Here is a 17,238-nt window from a genome sequence, read left to right as displayed (position 1 = left end):
CTTTATTCTTTTTCTATAGGAAATGTGACCAGAGTGATGTTGTGCAGTGTTGTCTGTTTTCTGATTGCCAAGCAATGCTTCTTGAAATCCCTTTAGCTTCCACAAGTGGCTGAATGAAAGATAATGCTTGTTGTCTGCTGCCAGCCCCCCTGATCTAGTGAGTCTTTACATGAAACATGGAGTTACGAGTTGACTGTCTTGGTTAGTGTCTTTTCTTAAAGGTAAAGACTATTTTGGCTTTCCTTGCAAGCTGAACGTATAATTTCACACGTGTATGAGGCGTAATGGCTTGCTGCCATAAAATGGAGAAGGCTAATTCCCTCTCTCTATTCTTGTTACATTGTCCTGCCTTCTTTCTTGTGCCTGGTTTTGTGCTTGCTGAGGGCAGGCCTGGTTAACTCTTTAACCTGACAGAAAACTACTTACTTTTCTAGGTTAGTTTCCAATCTGCTTAGTAAAATACCTTGGCTTGTAAAGTATTGCCTGCAGGCGTTGCAGTCAGTGCAAGGTAAGCTGCAGGAATATGGGGGAGTTGAACACAATGCAGATGGAGTGATGGGAGGCAGCAGCAAGGCCTCTCTCATGGCAGTGAACCTGCAGCGGTTTATGAAATCACAGCTGCGTGTGACTGACCATGTTTTGAGCTTTTTCTTCAGAAAGCAGATAACACTTTGTATTTGAAACCTGAATGGTTCAAAAATGATTCAGAACTGATGTCCCAGAACTCTGACTTGGCTGCACATGATTCTACATGAGCATGTAATCTCTCACCTTCTGGAATCTCTTAATTCAAAATCCTGTCATGAGTCTGGGACTTCTGGCCTCAGGAATTGCTCATGGAGTTTCTGAGTCATAAGCAGCCATGGTGAAAGGAGAGTGGTGAATTGGGTGATGTGTACACAGGCCACTTTGGGTGTGGGATGCAGCTGAAAGGTTGGATTCCAGTTTAACTCCTGAACATGCAGCAGGACATTTTACACTAATTTGGTTTCTGATAGACAGGAGGAATGCTTGTCATTGTTTTTGAAGGACCAGGAATGCAGTTATTCTTGAATGTATTTCTTTAAAGTAGATGTCTTGTGCCTTCAACTGGTCACAGGATTCTTGTGAGCAAGTATTCATCTGTTCCAATTTCCCAATAGTTACTGATTTAACTTGGTAGAATAATGCTAATCAAACTTTCTAATAATCAGACCACTCTGCATATTGTTGATAATTCTCTTCTGGACTTTATCTTTCTAGTTCTATATGGCTGAGCCAGATGTCTAGGGAAAAAAATGTCGAATTACTGTTGGCTTACCAGAGGAAATATGGGCATGCTTGGTGCCGTATGTATCAGTTTAGGTCTTAGTTTAGGTCTTAGTTTAGATCTCTTAGGTCTTTTCCAACCTTGGTGATTCTATGATTCTATGATTTTCTCATGCTTCTATGTGCGTTTAAAATAGCTGCAGCATGTTCAAATTTGAAGTTACAGGAATGATCCAGGTGTTGGAGCATTGCTTAAGCTGCGTCTGTGATGGCACTGGGCTGGTAAGTGCCCTGCTGTGTACTGTAGAAAGGACTCACTGAGGGCATGCAATTGAGAATCAGCCTTAAATCCTGTCACCCTTTCTATTGGAAGATGCACATTCACTCTTTTCATCAAATTTATCTTGGCAACTGCTGCAAAATTCTGTGTTAGTTATCACAAAGCACTTACCACACAGGTTTATTTATCAGATGTCAGTGCTTATTTTTGAAAATGATTTATGGCTTATTCACTACAATCATGCTCTGTTTTTTGAATTCCGTGTGCGCTGTTGGAATCAGTGTTCTCCCTCAAAGGATCAGCCAGGTGGATGTTTTACAGTAGGCTATCTTGGGGTTTTTGAAGTAATGATTAAGAAAATCAGTACTTTTAGTAATGATCTGGATGACGAGGCAGTGTATCCTCAGCAGGTTTGGTGGTGCTCCAGATGGGGAGGAGTGGCTGGTACACTCAGGTTGTGCCTCTGTCAGAGGGACTTGAGCAGGCTGGAGGGATGTGCTGACAGGAATCTGGTGTATTCTCTTTCAATATTTTTTCCATTACTAACTTTTAGTAGAATCAGGAGGGGGAAAAAAATAATGCCTTCCCCTAGTGCCAGTAACTTATTTTCAAGAAAACAGTGAAATTAGACTGTTGTTATATTCAAAATACCAGTTCAGGGCTCTGAAAGCAAATTGTGTGTTTCATATCCTTTTTTCTTTTCTTTATCTTCTTGTCTTACCTGTTTTCTAAAGCAAGTAATGATTATTGACAGGAAAAGAAAAAAAAAACCACAACACACAGATTAATAAGAACACACATTATATCCCATTATATGTACATGAAAAGCATTTTGGGTAGGTACAATCTGCTTTTCATATCTATTTTATCTCCTGCTTCCCTCTAGTCTGCTAATCTCCTGTGTGTGCTTTGCTGGGTAGTTTGTTCATTATACAGTGTATCTCTACATTTCTTCTTCAAGTATTTGACTTGAATATTATTTTTCTGCTTGGCTGCTTCCTTTTTCTGCTCTTTCAGATGTATCAGCTGGCTGTCTTGTTCTTCCTCTCCTGAAATTTCTTCTCCTGATTATGTCTCTGGTCATTCTGCCTTTCTTGTTCAGCAACACGGTATTGCAAAGGCACCTGTGAAGGCAGTTGGGCATTGAAGGCATTTAGAAGATACTATTCACCAGCCCAACATCTCTATTTTAGTGTTTGAGATTATGTGTTACTTGTAAAATGTAGTCGTTAAATCATTGCAATTGAACTAAGCCAGGCTGTTGATGGAAAGGTGGAGCTCTTTGCTCTCAGGAGCATCTGTACGCAGTACAGAAATTTGTTCCGTTTTCATTGCTAAATGATGATTAATTATTAAAGAGGGCCTAACAGGAAAGACGGAGAGAGAATTTTTCATCAGGAAGTGTGGTGGGAGATTAAAATTTTAAAAAAGTGTAGGTTTGGACCAGGTATAAGGAAGAAACCCTTTACTTGGGGTTGTGAGGCACTAGAACTGGTTGCTCTGAGAAGCTGTGGATGCCCCATGCCCAGAGGTGCTCATGGCTGTAGAGGACCAACAGGTGGGATGTGAGTGGCCACACTGCATGGGGCTTTAAGCAACCTAGTCAAGGGGAAGCTGTCTGCACATGGCATGGGGTTGGAACTGAATGATCTTTAAGGTTCCTTCCCCAAACCATTCCATGACTTGCCAAAAGCAAATCCAACTAACTGACTGCAAATGGGTTGTCCCACTTGGAACTGTCTATGGAGGCTGGCAGAGTGGCCAGGCTGGCTGGCTGCAGCAGTGACCTGCAGTACCGGCTTTGCCAGAGGCAGTGGTTGTTCTCAAGGTGTTGCCTTGTTCTTTGAGAAGGACTTTGAATGCTGTTAGGAGGCACAGTAATATATTTTCAAATGCAGTACTTGTGTCTTTAGTTAGATACAGTAGATTCCAATGCCCAGATTTTAGAGGTTAGTACTAATGCATAGAAGGGCAGTTCATGTAAGTTATGTTTATAAAGTAATGTTCGCTTAAAACGAGCCTGTTGTTAGCAGAGTCTGATCTTCAAAACAGGCTGTGACCTGTGCTGTGCAGCAAATAGTTGTTAGTGCATGCTGAACAATAAAACTTTATTTGCAGGACAAAGTATTTGTTGCAGTTAATGCAGTATGCTTTGTGTGCATGTTGAAATTGCTGTCTCTAATAGTTGGTAGCGTAGGATAAGGATTCTGTTTGATGCCTGAGTTAGTGAGTGTGTAACACTCAGGAATTGGATGTACCGTTGTCTTTCTGAGACTTTGTGAAGAAAACTGTCATTTAAACAAGATAATCGATTTTGTCTTCCAGAAGCTTTTCCAATAAATCACTGAACTTGCAAAATATGTTTATACGTATTTTGTATTTCTGCGTGTGTGGAATATCTCTTATTTAGCCACCTACTTCATCTTGTAAATCCTTTCATCATTTTAAGTTTTCATATTAAAAAAAAAAAGTCTTGACATACTGAAATGTAAGCTCTGGGCGGTATCTGTGCAAATGTGGAGGCTGCATAGTAGCACTAGAAATTTTGTATGATACTGCAAAAATATGATAAGAACAGGTTATCAAGGAAGGAAATCAAATAAGGAATTTGAGTACAGAAAGAATCAGTGTTTCAGAGTTCTGTGCTTACATCTTAAGTATATGGAAAACTATTTTCTAACTGACGAGCTGTAAAAGTGATGTGAAAATATCAACTGTATGTTTTTGTGAAGAATTTGAGAATTTAGCATTTAATGCTCCAACTGTACATGCAAAAAAATGAACAAGGCTTAATTATGAAATTACTAGAATTACTGAAGTAAAAATAAAGGACAAACGGAAGCTTGTTATTCAGAAGCTTTTTAAATACGATTTTTTCAAGATTCTGTCTTACTATCCTGTAGCTGAGTAGACTTGAGCTTGGTTTATTGCTGTTTTCCTACCTATCCTTGCATACTTGTGCATCACTTCTTATTGAAAATTTTCATAGGTAATAGAAAAGGAGATGACTCTCCATTTGCTCTGTTGTAAGGTCAAAAACTGTCCTAAGTGCATTTGGTTTCTTTTTTGAAGATTGTATGCTATATACAGATGAAAATTCTGTGAATCTCAGGAATAATTATGTCTGACATGACTTTGTTTTCACTCTTTTTCTTCATTAACAGTGAAGAATGCAAGACCTCAGAGCTCAGGTAACGAGCAGTCTGCTGCAGTTTCCTGAGGTGACTATTCAGGCACTTGGGGAGGATGAGATAACCCTTGATTCTGTGCTGCATGGAAAGTTTTCTGCAGGTGAGCATTTTCTTTTAAAATTTGATCTTCATATAAAATGATTATTGTCTAGAGGCCTTGGGTTATAGTGTCAGCTGTGTCAGATTGGTGCTGTTGAGATACATCAGGCTTAGAACAAAAAGGACTATTAAAAATGCTGATATATGAGCATTAGGTAAGTTTGGAAATTATAGCTTGCATTAAAGACTAAGCCAATGCTGTGCTAATAGAATCAGTTACTTAAATATGCTGAATCAGTGAGCACTCCTCAATTTTTAATTGCATTAAAATCTGTCCTTTAGTTAATAGCATTGTTTAAGGCTGCGTTTATTTGCACCAGTGGTATGACTGTCATGATGCCATGTGTGGAAGTAGTTCTGCAATGTTATAGACAAAAGGAATGGATGTTTCCTTTCAAAACTGAGTAAAACAGAAGGAGGAGGATAAGACTGTTAAGTGATGCAGCTGTATTTCCAAAGTGTTTAATAGGATGTGGATGAGTATCCAGTGAGAGTTTCTGTAGCAGCTAAGCAGATTAGACAGTTCACTTTCTAGGTGATCTGAAAGTAGAGCTGAGAGCCTATCTGAATTTCTAGGCTGTTTTTTTTTTTTTTTTTTTTTTTTTTTTTTTTTTTTAAGACCAAGGAAAATCTTACTACCTTACCATAAGTAGTAGTTGTATGAAGCAAAATATGTTTGACTCTTTCTGTAATCAGCACGTGTAAAAGTTGTAATTTACTTATGCGTTGATAGCTAGTTCAAGATATTTTCTTGTCAGATTCCAAGTTCTTACAGGAGGGATATATGAGTGAATTGTTTAAGGTCTGATACATTGGAAATATGCTTGAAGACTTCAGTGCCCTTATGTATTCGAATGATTTTTAGCAAAGCCAAGCCAAACACAGTGTAAAGAGTGTAGGCCAGTGTATTGCAATTCTTGTCTCAGTCAGAGCCATTCTTAGGTGTAAATACCAGGTAGCAAGGTTGTTAATTTTAAGGTGTATTTTTTGAGAATTTCAAGGGGGTAATTTTAAATAATTAGGTTAGTCAATCTTCTTTTGTTAGATACATCTGTTGAAGGAAAAGAACAGTGTCTTGATTTGTTTTCAGTCTTTTGAAAAATGAACTGAGCTTGCTTTGTCTTTACAGGGAGAAATGGCTTGGCATGGTTGGCATGTGGTCCTCAACTTGAGGTGGTGAACTCTGTGACAGGAGAGAGGCTCTCTGCATATCGTTTCAGTGGAGTAAATGAGCAGCCTCCAACTGTTCGTGTGGTAAAGGAGTTTTCCTGGCAGAAAAGAACCGGGCTCTTGGTTGGATTGGAAGAAGCAGAAGGAAGTGTTCTCTGTCTGTATGACCTTGGAATATCAAGAGTGGTTAAAGCGGTTGTTCTTCCAGGAAGGGTATGTACTTGTTAATCAGAGAAATGAAACTTTTATTTTGCCACGTGCTGCATAATCCTGTTTTGGGAAAAGTTCTAAAATGTCTCTTTGTAGGAGGTGGGTTTTTTTCTGTATCACATTAACATGCTGTCACTGCAGAATATCCAATAAAGAGAGTCTTGATAATCATATCATGTTGGGCATAGCAGTATCATTATATTTTGAGTTATATTACTAGTATGTAGGTTCTATCTGTTTATTATTCTCTAATTGTCAAATTTAAAAAGAAATCAGATTACTTTTTTTTTCGGTTAAGAGTGAAAAAGGAAGAAAGAAAAAAAAGCTTCGAAGTGACTGTAGTAATCATTTCTGAAGTGGCTAATTGTGGTCACAAGTACTATCTTCAAAGTATCTCAGTTTTCCATAGCTGTTGTGGTATAAATGATTTAGACATAGTTCCATGAATCTCAAACTAGCACAGAGGTGACTTTAGATCTGAATATCTATTTATGTTGATCTAGGATAGAAAAGAAAGCCTTTACAGGCTTAATTGACAGATTATTCAAAGTCTCACTTTGAATAAATATCTTAAGTCCTTATCATAATTTCTGAATTTATTATCACAATTTAGGTCCTGGCAAGTGGAAAAAAAAAAAACCAAAATCATATTTGACATGCTTGGGTGATTGTTTAAAAACATTCAAGTTGATCATCAGTTTGATTTTTTTTTTTTTTTTTTTAATGAATCATAGAATCACCAAGGTTGGAAAAGACCTTTAAGATCATCCAGTCCAACCGTCCACCTATCACCAATATTTCCCACTAAACCAGCTCTCTCAGTACAACATCTGAATATTTCTTGAACTCCTCTAGGGTTCGTGACTCCATCACTTCCCTGGACAGCCCATTGCAGTGCCTGACTGCCCTCTCGGAGAAGTATTTTCTAACATTCAACCTGTATCTCTCCCGGCTCAACTTCAGACCATTCCCTCTAGTCTAATTGCTAGTTAAATGGGAGAAGAGTCTGACCCCCTACCTTACCACAGCTTCCCTTCTGATAGCTCTAGAGAGCTATAAGTCACCCCTGAGCCTCTTCTCCAGACTGAGCAATTCCAGCTCCCTCAGGTACTCCTCATAAGACTTGTGTTCCAGACCCCTCAGGAGCTTTGTTGCCCTTCTTGAACGCACTCCAGGGCCTCAATGTCTTGTATTGAGGGACTCAAAACTGAACACAGTATTCAAGCTGTGGCCTCACAAGTGATGAATACAGAGAGATGATCGCTTCCTTGCTGGTAGTGCTATTTCTGGTAGAAGCCAGGACACCATTGGCCTTCTTGGCCACCTGGGCACACTGCTGGCTCGTGTTCAGCAAAGTGTCAACCAGTACCCCTCTGGTCCATTTCCTCTACACAGTCTTCCAGCCACTGTGCCACAAGCCTGTAGCATTGCCTGGTGTTGTTGTGGCCGAAGTGCCGAACTCAGCACTTGGACTTGCTGAACTTCAGCCCAGTGGTCCAGCTTGTCCAATTACTCTGTAGGGCCTTCCTACCCCCAGGCAGATTGACAGTTCCTTCCAACTTGGTGTCATCTGCAAAGTTACTAAGGGTGCACTCAATGCCATCATCCCAGTTGTCAATAAAGATACTGAATTGGACAAACCCCAGTATCAACTTGTGGCCAGTCGCCAGCTGGATTTAACTCCTTTCACCACCACTCTCTTTAATCAATGGTTTACAATAGTTGTATGTTAAATCACTCCCCTACTTGAATGTTCTAAATCAACATGTCACGCTGCTCCCACGTCCTTTCTTTCCCAATGGTCTTCCTTGAATCTCTAGTGAGCACTTTTTTGTAGACAATATAGACTGACGTATTGACGATATATTTTTTTTCTCTGTTCCATGTGGGTCTTTAACCCATGAACTAAAGTGATGTAATGTCACCTACTCTCATTTTGTTAATGGAAGTCTAAGTTAATAAGCCATCAAGGTTCCCTGTGTTTTTATCATGTTAGCTAAATCCTTGTTTATTACTCGGCTTAGCATACCATGATTTGATGTGACTTGCTTGGATATGGGTGGTTTTATTTTTTTGTACTTTATTTGAAATGCTGTAGCGTGTCAGCTGTGTGCTGACTAATGTGTAATCAGTAAGTTGTCCTTACGAAGAATGTCGTAGCTTTGTTTGAGTTTTTGTATCTTAAATCTAAACAGAGTAAGCTGTGATAGAAGGAGGAAAGTAGGTTAAGAGGGTTTGCTGTAACATACCTAATCTGTGTGTGTGAAAGTCATCTGAAAGTGAATATAGTATGAGTTGTATTAGGGAGTTTTCCTGTTGTGTAACAAACTGTTCAGGAGAAAATATGAGGAAGCTTTTGGGGAGAAGCTGACTGTTTTGTGATAAAGGTTTGGACTTTGGAGTAAAGCCAAAGCTTGTCTGAATTTTTGATATTCTGCCCTGAATGTTTGTGATTACAAGAATATTTGGTCTGTTGCGTTAATTTCAGTTCCTATCTTTTTGCTATTAGATTCATTAGATTGATGGACAGGATGGGTGTTACTAATTGAAACATTAGATTCTAAGATGTGAGAGGGAGTAGAGGTAAACAGAAAGTAGATAACATTTGCAGTGGGTCACTGTCTGTCTATATGGTGTTTCATTATTCTGGAATTATTTCCAGCACGTATATAACATATAACTTGATATTTTAATCTACCTACGTGTTTCTGATTTTGCACTGATTGTTTTTAAAAATGAAACGCACATCTGTTAGCATCTTTCTGCAATTTGTGTTGTTACTTTAATAGTTTAATGAGCCCATTAATTTACGGGCTGTCTTGACTGTGGAAAATATCTTCCGTAGACAGCTGTAAAGCTTAATTTATAGTACCTCTGGTCAGAGCTGCTAAACTATTAATATAGTATTACAGGGTAGTTATAGCAACTGTGTGACTGCCTTTTAGTGGAAGAGAGATGTTCATTTGGTCAGAGTAAAGGATTCAAAAATCTTGCAAACTTAGGAAAGAAAATTTGCTTCTTCTATTTTGTGGAGACATCAATTGCCCTTGGTAAAATGCAGCAGAAAGCTAAAAGCGTTAATGCAGTACTGTTTGAATTATATTCCAGTAAAAGCAAATCTGAATTAAAAACATTAATTAAATTAAATTGTTTTGCAACGCTTGAATGTTTCAGAACCATTGAACAGTATTTTTACAAAATTTCCTGGTTTGTATGAGGCAGAAGGGTAGCATTCAGATTCAGTGAGCTGAGAAGGCTTCTCTTTGTTCATTCCCAGAATGAGTTGGCAGTGTCTGGGAGGATGTGAAAAGCTAGCCCATACAACAGGGAAAAATGTTCTGTTTCAGGGGTTTTACACAGAAAATTGGAGTGTTAAAACTGGGAAACATCTTTTGAAGGCTTCATGCCAAAATTGAAAAGAACCTGTTGTATAATGAAAAAAATTGTGAAAGAAAAATTAAAAGTAATGTTTGAATCGTGATTAATTCTGTAGCAAAGTGTGTACTGTGTTTTGCTCTCATCATGGTCATCAAGGCTTGGAAGAGAAAGAATTAAAAAAAAGCTTTTGGTGTACTGCTTTGAGTAGAGAAGATTGGAAATTTAGTTTCAGTCATGGGCAAAATGGTACAAAATGAAGTTGTCTAAATAACTGCAGATATTTCTAAGATTAGAAGTGTTGTGACAAGTATAAAAGATAAATCCTGTAGTAGATTGTCAGGCAGTGTAGTCCTAACAAATGTGGGACAGGAGAAAACTTTGGATCTTCAGTTATTTTCCATCTCTGGAAAAAGAAATGCATGTAGGAAGAGGACTACTTTGATCACTTCTTTCAGTTTGATGTAAAGCTGTTGTTGATGTAAAGCTTCCTGTTTTCATTGCCTTGTGTTTTGCAAGAAAGCGGCATAGTGTTCTTCTATAGAATCATTTGAGTTTGAAAGGACTCTTAAAAGCCATCTAGCCCAACTCCACTGCACTGAACTAAGATACCTACAGCTCTATCAGGGTGCTCAGAGACTGGTGGAGCCTGACCTTGAATGTCTTGTTGTGTAGCTTTAGTGCAGGCATTGTCAGGTGTTTGTATCTCTAGTGTAGGGGTGAGTGCTGTGCTGGGACGTGTGTGGTGTGGGTGCTGAAAGGCCTTGCTTCAGTTTAGAATGAAGTTACATGCAGACTGCTGTATGCATAAAGGAACCAGATGGCCTCTGAATGTCTGCAAGGAGGGAACTTCACTACGTCTCTGTGCAACCTGTGCCATGGCTTAGTCATCTGCGTAGTAAAAAAAGAAGTTTCCTCATGTTCAGACGGAGCCTCCTGTGTTCCATTTTTTGCTCATTGCCTCTCGTCCTCTCACTGGGCACAGCTAAAAAGAACCTGGCTCTGACCTCTTTGCATCCTCCGTTCTGGAATTTCTGTACATCAATAAAATTCCCACAGGCCTTCTCTTCTCCACACTGAACAGCCCCAGCTCTCAGCAGAGAGGTGTGCCAGTCCTGTAGTGAACTTTGCAGTCCTCTGTTGGACCCTCTCCAGTATGTCTGTGTCTCTCTTCCTCTGGGCTGCCCAGATCTGGACACAGTAGTAGCAGTGATGCAGACAAGAAGGGAAGGATCCCCTCCTCTGACCTTCTGGCAACACTCCTAGTGCAGCCCAGGATCTCATTGCCCTTCTTTGTGGTAAGGGCACGCTGCTGGCTTGTGGTCAACAAGATTGTCTCTGGTTGTTTGCCAGGAACCCAAGGCCTTTTCTGCAAGGCTTCTGTCCAGATGGCCTACCCCCAAAGTGAGTTGTTGCTTGGAATTGCTTCTGGTCAGATTGCTTCTCATTGTTGACCTGCCCAAAGTTTGTTAGTGCATTTCTCCTGCATATCTTGGTCCCTCTGGATGGCTGCATGACCCTCTAGTGCAGTTAGACTCTCCTCCTACTTTTGTGTCATTGTCAGACTTGCCAAGCATGTGCTCTGCCCTCTCATCCAGATCAGTAATTATGTTAAAGAGGATGAGACTCCTGGGATACATAGGTCGCTCTGAAAGTAATGCTGCCTGTGTGTTTCCATGGAAACTGCAACAGATACAAATAGTGCAATAGCAGTATTTGATAGATGAAGTTCTGAGCTACAGAACACTATTTGTCAAGCTAATCATCACCATTAGCTATGCATTTTTGCCAGCGATAAATGAGAGTCTGCATGCTGTGCTTGTAAAAATCTGTACCAGCAGAGGTGAAATGCTGTTTCCAGTGCTGAAACACACCACACACCATCTCGCTGTGCTCACGTCCACTGTTTGGTCTCCATAGATGTTTCAGCAAGCACCGATGAATGTTAGAGGATGCCACTTTTCTTCATGGTACAATTCAGTCCCTCCTCTGTGTTTCTTATGCACTTCTGTATCAGATGCCATTGTGGCAGACTGCCCCTCTGCTGCCAGCTGTCACACAGAAACAACATGGAATGGAATATTGCCGGGAAAGCTCATATTCTTCTGCCAAACCACCAACATCCACTTCTGACATTATGGGCTATCATAATAAAACCAGAGACATTACTTTTGGAGGAGCCCTCGTATATCTCTTGATGCCAGCCTCCAACTGGAGTTGATGACACTGATCACCATACCATGGACTTGGCCTTATATCTGGTTTTCAGCCCACCTTAGTCTTTTCTTCCAGCCCAAGTATCAACTGTTTGTCTGTGAGAATCTTATAGGAGACAGTGTTGAAGCCTGTATTGAAATCCAGGTAGACAGTATTCGCTGTTTTCTCCTCAGCTACACCTTTAGTCATTTTATCTTAGGGAATGTACATAGTAAATTACTGTAATTCTCTGATTATGCTGACTTCTGATGATTTTCCTGTCATTAATGTCACTGGATGATTTCCAGGATTAATTGCTCCATAAAGAAGGCATAGACTGTATCACAGTGCTAATAGGCTGTGAGCACTGGGAGAACTAGTTTTCATGTCGTTTTATTCATTCGTTAAATAAAATTTCTTACATGCAATTAATTTTAAAAGTTTTCTTAGCATAGGAAGTAGGAAAATAGAAATATTCTAAGTATAGAACTTGGTAAATTGTAACAACAGTGTGTACCATTTAAGTTGGAGTTAATTCAATTAACTAACTGTAGGATATCTGTAGACAGCAGCAGCTTTTTGTGCAGGATTTTGATATTTTTTCTTCAAATAATTGAAATCAGTGCTTTGCTTTTAAATATCACGACTGTGCATTTACATTTTTTGTGATGCGCTAATTGGGATTTCATTCTTGAATGGTTTCTATTTAGCTTGTCAAACAGCTTAAATGTTAACTTGCAATTTTCCTGTAGGTAACTGCTATAGAACCCATAATTAATCATGGAGGAGCCAGTGTGAGCACTCAGCACCTACATCAGAGTCTGCGATGGCTCTTTGGAGTGGCAGCAGTAGTTACAGATGTTGGACATGTACTTCTGGTTGACCTTTGTTTGGATGATTTATCTTGCAGTCAAAATGAAATAGAAGCATCAGGTAAGCCTGCAGTTTTTCAGCTTGAAATATTCATTTAAATGTAAGAAAACATGTCTTTCAAGTGAACATTATGTATCCAATTATGAGGGTAGTAGCAGGTAGGCATTTAGGACTGCTGATTGCATCTAGTGGTTTGACATCATGTAGTCCTGAACTGATTAACGGTGGGTGCGTCTTACTGTTCTTTCTAAAAAACACCCTCCCACTCTGACAGATCCCTATGTCACTGATTTTTGCCAGTGAGGTATAGAAATTTTATCATTTGAGACAGTGCAGCTGCCTGATGAGAAGTTGTTAGAGGTGCCATATTTCCTGGGATTGTTTTGTTTCTGCTAACTAACATGGAAGCCAAATTGTCGATAATTTTTTAAAACAAATCCAACTTGTCAAAAATCATGCACTGGGGTGGAAGAAATACCTGGTTTGCCTATTCAGGTTGCATACGCTTGTGTTATAACAGTAGCTTCAGGAGTAGTTGTCATTTCAGGTAGTTTCACCTGGAGTCTCACACTCTTGGCATAGAGAGTTCTTGAGAGATCTCTGTGGTTACACTTCTAAGTCGAGAGTTCTTTGGTTTTTGATACATATGAAATGGAAATAGTAAATTTGTGTTGCATAAATGGTTATTTTGCTTGGGACAGTAGAATGAGATTATCTGTATTGTTGATGTTTAATTTGCACAGTAACTGGAATAGTACATTATTTTATTATATGATTTTGTGTACGTAGACCTAGAAGTTGTCAGTGGAATTCCTGCTGAAGTTCCACAAAGAAGAGAAGCTGTGACCAGAGAGGGACGACATCTCTGTTTTCAAGTACAGAATCCTTCAGGAACAGCAATATCAACCCTGTGCTACATAAGCAGAAGCAATCTGCTTGTTGTGGGTTTTTCAGATGGCTACCTGTCACTATGGAATATGAAAACTTTGAAGCGGGAGTAAGTAGGCTTTTATGCATGGCTAGTCTGGACTTGTAGGGAAATATGCTAAAGAGAACTTTTTCAGGGACTGAAATTCTTCAGTGTAATCATGGAATGTTTAGAAATTCTCTTCTGAAATAACTATGAAGTCATACACAGAGTAATATGTTTTCCCCAGTGGACTAGTTTCGTTTTCTTTATGTGTCTTTGAACTGAGAAATTGTGGAACTCTGGGGTTATTTTAATTGTATGACAGAGCTGATGCTTATAGGACAACTCACTTTTAAGAACCATTTACTGTAGGACATAAATTGTAAGCCTGGAATATGTTAATAACATGGTTACAATATTCTCTGAAGCATTCAGGATGAAACTAGTGTGAAGTGAAACATCAGTAGCTGATCTGTGACTGAAAATATTTTTGTTCCTATTTCAGCCTTTTCTGAAATAGGAGATTGACCTGATGCAAGGAAAGAGGGCATGTGAGTGAAAGTTTCCTTAGAATGACTGGAGACTAGAATAAGGGATGATGGAAGAATTATGGGGTGATTACAAAGAACAGTCGTGATCTGTTTGATCCACTTCAGAAAGAGATTTGCTTAAGCAATTCTGAGGTGACCCATCAGAAATTATTGGGCACACAAATAGTGGAGGAATGGTAGCAAGGATAGATTGTAGAATTAGAAATAAAGTTCTTAACTCTGGAATATAAAAACTTGTCTGCATATTCTAGGTAAAGAAACAAGAAGCTACCTCTGTTTGGCAGTGCTTTGAATTTGTAAGAAGAATTTTCTATATTTAAATAACCTACGAGAGTGAGAATAATCTCTTGTGTGCCAGTTGAAGTAATTATTTAGGAGAAGCTGGTTTGAAGTATATCAGGCAAGGTAATAAGCACAGGTTACTGCATTTGATAGACAATAATCTCCTCACTTCTTGACTGTTCCATAAAAAACAAAACAAAACAAAAAAAACAGTCGCTTCCTTGACTCAACTGTTTGAATTAGAAGTATGGCTCTATTTTGAGTATCCTCTGCTTTGAGGATGGGCACATAGGTTCTCCATCAGAAGATGCTTCAACTGTTCTACTAACAGAGCCAATAGATACATGTGGTCTTTTTCTCTCTTTAAACCTATAGGTACCACTCTCAACTTGAAGGAGGAAGGATTCCTGTCTATGCTGTTACTTTCCAAGAACCTGAAAATGATCCTCGCAATTGTTGCTACTTGTGGGCTGTTCAATCTACTCAAGAAAGGTGAATATAAACAAGTACATGTTATGCTTCACTGAATTAAGTTAACGTGTATATTTATTTTCTTTATGTATGTGGGAGGTTCTTTTGAGTACGGAACGTGTTAAGTTTATGCCGTGAAGAAACGTTGTCCTGGTTGTGTTGCAGACTTGTTCCAGAGTTTGGGGTCTAACTAGGTACAGAATGCCATTCTACTTAGGCTGCTCCAGAAGTAATGCCTCTTATTTATTTCCATGAAAACGTCTACCCCTGAGGTCGTAGGCCAGCGTAATGAAATAGAGGAGGCGTACTGTTAGAGCAGGTCCTGTAATTAAGTGCTAGTAGTCATTTTCTTTATGTACTTAGTTTTAACTCTGATGTTGAGTTTTTCTTTCCTGCATTTATTTAAATTACCGGTGTAGAATTGTGCTGGTGTATTTTTAGTGTTCTGGAAGCCTTGGGTTCCTGCAGTTCCTATTTTGCTCGGAGTTTTTGAAAGAAGGTGATAAAGTAGTGAATGAGATTGCATTTTTTTTTTTTGTGCTTGCAATTATTGTCTTTGTTTCTTGATGAATGCTTCGTGATTTGTGTGATACTTACACCACAGTATTAAAATACCGTTGAAAGTAGTTTAGGCTACTGATTTAGAACACTAAATGTGCTGATAAAAGAATAGCATCACTGATTACTTTCTTCCAGTTTTAGCAGTCTCTGGGACCTCCATGAGTTAATTCAGCTCACCTGGCAGAACACTGTCATTGTTCAGCATAAGAATAAATGCTGTTTGATCAAATACTGGTCCAGCAGAACACTATGTGAAAGTGTTTAGGGTGTGTAAGAGAGGGATTAGAACTTTGTGATGGGAAAAGGGAGAGATCTCCTTTCAGCATCAACAAGCTATGTAGTCAGTTCAGCTGTTCATAGAATTGCAGTCTCTTAAATCTTTACATAAAGAAAGTTTGGTTTAAGAAATTCTTCAATGTAGACGACTGTTTTCAACAATTTTTAGTCTAAACAAAATATTGAAGCTTTCAGATTGTGTGTGTAGCATTCGCTATTGAAGCTGTTGGTGTCAAATGTCCTTTCTGTTTTGGCAGCTAAATGTGACCAATTGTTGTGTTTAGAGACACGGTGCTTTTCTTTTCTGCTAGAGCATGCTATTAAGAAAATTTCAATGTAGATCTGATTTAAAAATAAAAAAAAATGATAATGAGGACAATGAAACAGCTTTCTAATCAAATTTCTTAATTTGTACTTTTTTCAGTGAAGGTGATGTTTTGAGTTTACATCTGTTGCAATTAGCATTTGGTGACAGAAAACGCTTGGCATCAGGACAGGTCATGTATGAGGTAAGGTGTGTGTGTATGTGAAAACAGAAAAACAGTAATTTTCTCTGAAGGAGTATCAGTGATGTTGACACAGTAATGTTTACCATCACAATTCAGAGATACCCTGAAACAGTAATTTTTCTCTAAGTCTGCTTGGTCATGAGCTTTGTCCAGACTTTTTGAAAATAAGTCATATGATTTTAAACTATAGTGTTATGTGTTACAACTGAATTTGTCTGCTAAGAGCCTGTATGAACTCAATTCCTAAAGAGGAAACAAGTTCTACAGATAAAATCATTCTTAACCAAAACATCAAATTAATGCAAGTAGTCAGAGAAGGTAAAGCTATGAGTAGCTTTGTTTTAGCAAGCTGCAGACTTGAATAAGTTTCTGTCATCCTTTCTTAGGATACAGTCATGTATCTTTATTTTCTTCTGATCTATAGTTGTATATTATTTTTCTTTGGAATTTTGTCTGCTGAACTGTAAAGAAAACACACCTATTGTGTCTGAAGTGTTGATCCTGAAGCATAATAGCTTTAAAGACTGCTCTTTATGCTTGATTGGATTTCCTGTTAAAGGTACTCTTATTCAGAATGTGAATATAATAAACACTGGTATGATTTAGTTAAAAGCATATACATAAGTAGTTGAAAATGTCTCCAAAGGTGTTGTGTTTAAAATATAGATGAAGTATGATTGTATGTGAGATGGCAGTGTTAATTATGTCTAATAGATAAAAGATGGATCTGTATGGTTACTCTGTGTACCAAAAAAGTTCTTTTAGTTAACTATGCTTGAAACTCTTTTGAAATCCCTTTATTTAAAAGGAAAATAATCTTACTCAGAAAATTAATTCCTCCTTTTTTGATACAGTGTGTTTTGTAATTAAATGTTCTCAATGGGCATGTAATTAAATAGAGTGGTTCTTGTGTTATGTACTGGGTTTTATAGGGACTGTGCCCTTCATGGTTTTTTTTTCTTTTGAACAAAGGCAAAAATTTGACTTTAAATTCTGACCTTTTTGCTTATATGTAGCACAGCTATTTTGTCATTTG

At 38.5% G+C, this 17,238-nt stretch overlaps 1 protein-coding gene across 8 annotated transcripts in view; it reads left to right on the top strand.

The window, feature by feature from the left end:
- Positions 1 to 17,238, top strand: part of AHCTF1 (AT-hook containing transcription factor 1) — a 52,919-nt gene that overhangs the window by 3,172 nt on the left and 32,509 nt on the right. For all 8 annotated transcript variants that reach the window (XM_048936562.1, XM_048936565.1, XM_048936564.1 and 5 more), the window contains exons 2-7: positions 4,693 to 4,819; positions 5,948 to 6,201; positions 12,522 to 12,702; positions 13,432 to 13,639; positions 14,761 to 14,877; positions 16,118 to 16,202. In XM_048936562.1, the coding sequence (XP_048792519.1) occupies positions 4,699 to 4,819; positions 5,948 to 6,201; positions 12,522 to 12,702; positions 13,432 to 13,639; positions 14,761 to 14,877; positions 16,118 to 16,202 (966 nt within the window). In that variant the 5' untranslated portion in view covers positions 4,693 to 4,698. The remainder of the gene's footprint in view (positions 1 to 4,692; positions 4,820 to 5,947; positions 6,202 to 12,521; positions 12,703 to 13,431; positions 13,640 to 14,760; positions 14,878 to 16,117; positions 16,203 to 17,238) is intronic.

This window comes from Lagopus muta, chromosome 2 (genome assembly GCF_023343835.1).
Source record: "Lagopus muta isolate bLagMut1 chromosome 2, bLagMut1 primary, whole genome shotgun sequence".
NCBI classification, from domain to species: Eukaryota; Metazoa; Chordata; class Aves; order Galliformes; family Phasianidae; genus Lagopus; species Lagopus muta.
The sequence above is the reverse complement of the archived record's forward strand: the minus strand, read 5'-3'. Positions and strand labels throughout refer to the sequence as shown.